This window comes from Cydia fagiglandana, chromosome 5 (genome assembly GCF_963556715.1).
Source record: "Cydia fagiglandana chromosome 5, ilCydFagi1.1, whole genome shotgun sequence".
NCBI lineage: Eukaryota > Metazoa > Arthropoda > Insecta > Lepidoptera > Tortricidae > Cydia > Cydia fagiglandana.
This window is the reverse complement of record NC_085936.1, coordinates 4903617-4904667: the sequence shown is the minus strand read 5'-3', so window position 1 is coordinate 4904667 and position 1051 is coordinate 4903617. Positions and strand designations below refer to the sequence as shown.

The following is a 1051-nucleotide window of genomic DNA, read 5'->3' as shown; positions in this document are numbered from 1 at the left end:
CACATTGACGCCACTACTGTTCAATATACCTATTTTTAATTTCTTGCATTTTAATTATTATTGCGTTCGTAAACTCATTAACATAAGATCATAAATGGATTCTCCTGAAATTATATCGTCCAGTAATTCTCACACAGCTGAAGATTCGAACGACTTAGGGTAAGATTTCCAAACAAAACACAAAGACAGGCAACCTGATAAAAACACTTGGACCTTTATAGCTTATCTTAATTTTATTGTCTTATTATATTTCAGAAATGCCGACAGTATCAACAAGCTCTCGAGTGATCATATTTCGGAGTTGCAGCAGCAAGTAATTGCCAATTTTCAAAAACCAAACTTACCCAATGTAAATGTTCCGGAGAGGATCATTATATGTCTCGACGTTTGCTACGATGACAACAACTCCCTCTACCGGCTGGGTGACGGCACCACCTTCTCGCCGATCAACATGATGAAGCGGATTCTGGACTTCTTTTTACATTCTAAGCATGCCATCAACAAACGAACTGAATTTGCACTGTTGATTATGAAAGACACTGAACCACTTTGGGTGCAAAATTTTACAAACAATTTAAAAGACATATTTAATGCGATTGATTACATAAACGCTGAGGGATGTACATCTGAAACATTTGATTTTAAGAAGGTATTTCAAATTATTAAGCAGAAAGTGGAAATACCAGAATATAAGCAAGAAGAGTGCATTTTACCGCCACCGTTTGTGGTTCGCATGCTAGTCTTGTATGGGAGATCGTACTGCATACCACTCATACCTCAAGACGATCCATATTTCATATTCCTCAAAAAACAATTTTATTTCTACATAGACATTTTGCTAGCACATGAAGAAGACTGCAGAGAGAACAAATGTGAAGAGATATATGATGCGCTCCAGGACTTAGATAATGGTTATTCATATGTGTATGAGGTATCAAGGAATGCGACCAAGATCCATGACTGTATAGCCAAGTTGCTGGCACACCCGCTCCAGAGACCCCTGCAGCGGCTGGCCAACTACACTTTTGGAGTTAGGCAATAAACTATAAGA

At 38.1% G+C, this 1051-nt stretch overlaps 1 protein-coding gene across 1 annotated transcript; it reads left to right on the top strand.

The window, feature by feature from the left end:
* Positions 1 to 1051, top strand: LOC134664322 (BRISC and BRCA1-A complex member 1-like). The gene is made up of 2 exons (XM_063520891.1): positions 1 to 159; positions 256 to 1051. Exons 1-2 carry the CDS (start codon positions 95 to 97, stop codon positions 1040 to 1042), a joined length of 852 nt encoding a protein of 283 aa, XP_063376961.1. The 5' UTR covers positions 1 to 94; the 3' UTR covers positions 1043 to 1051.

Bases quoted from the DNA above. Each gene is read 5' to 3' on its own strand.
- LOC134664322 (XM_063520891.1), top strand. From the start codon at position 95: ATGGATTCTCCTGAAATTATATCGTCCAGTAATTCTCACACAGCTGAA. The intron at 160-255 runs GTAAGATTTCCA...ATTATATTTCAG, and splicing joins GAAGATTCGAACGACTTAGG to AAATGCCGACAGTATCAACA.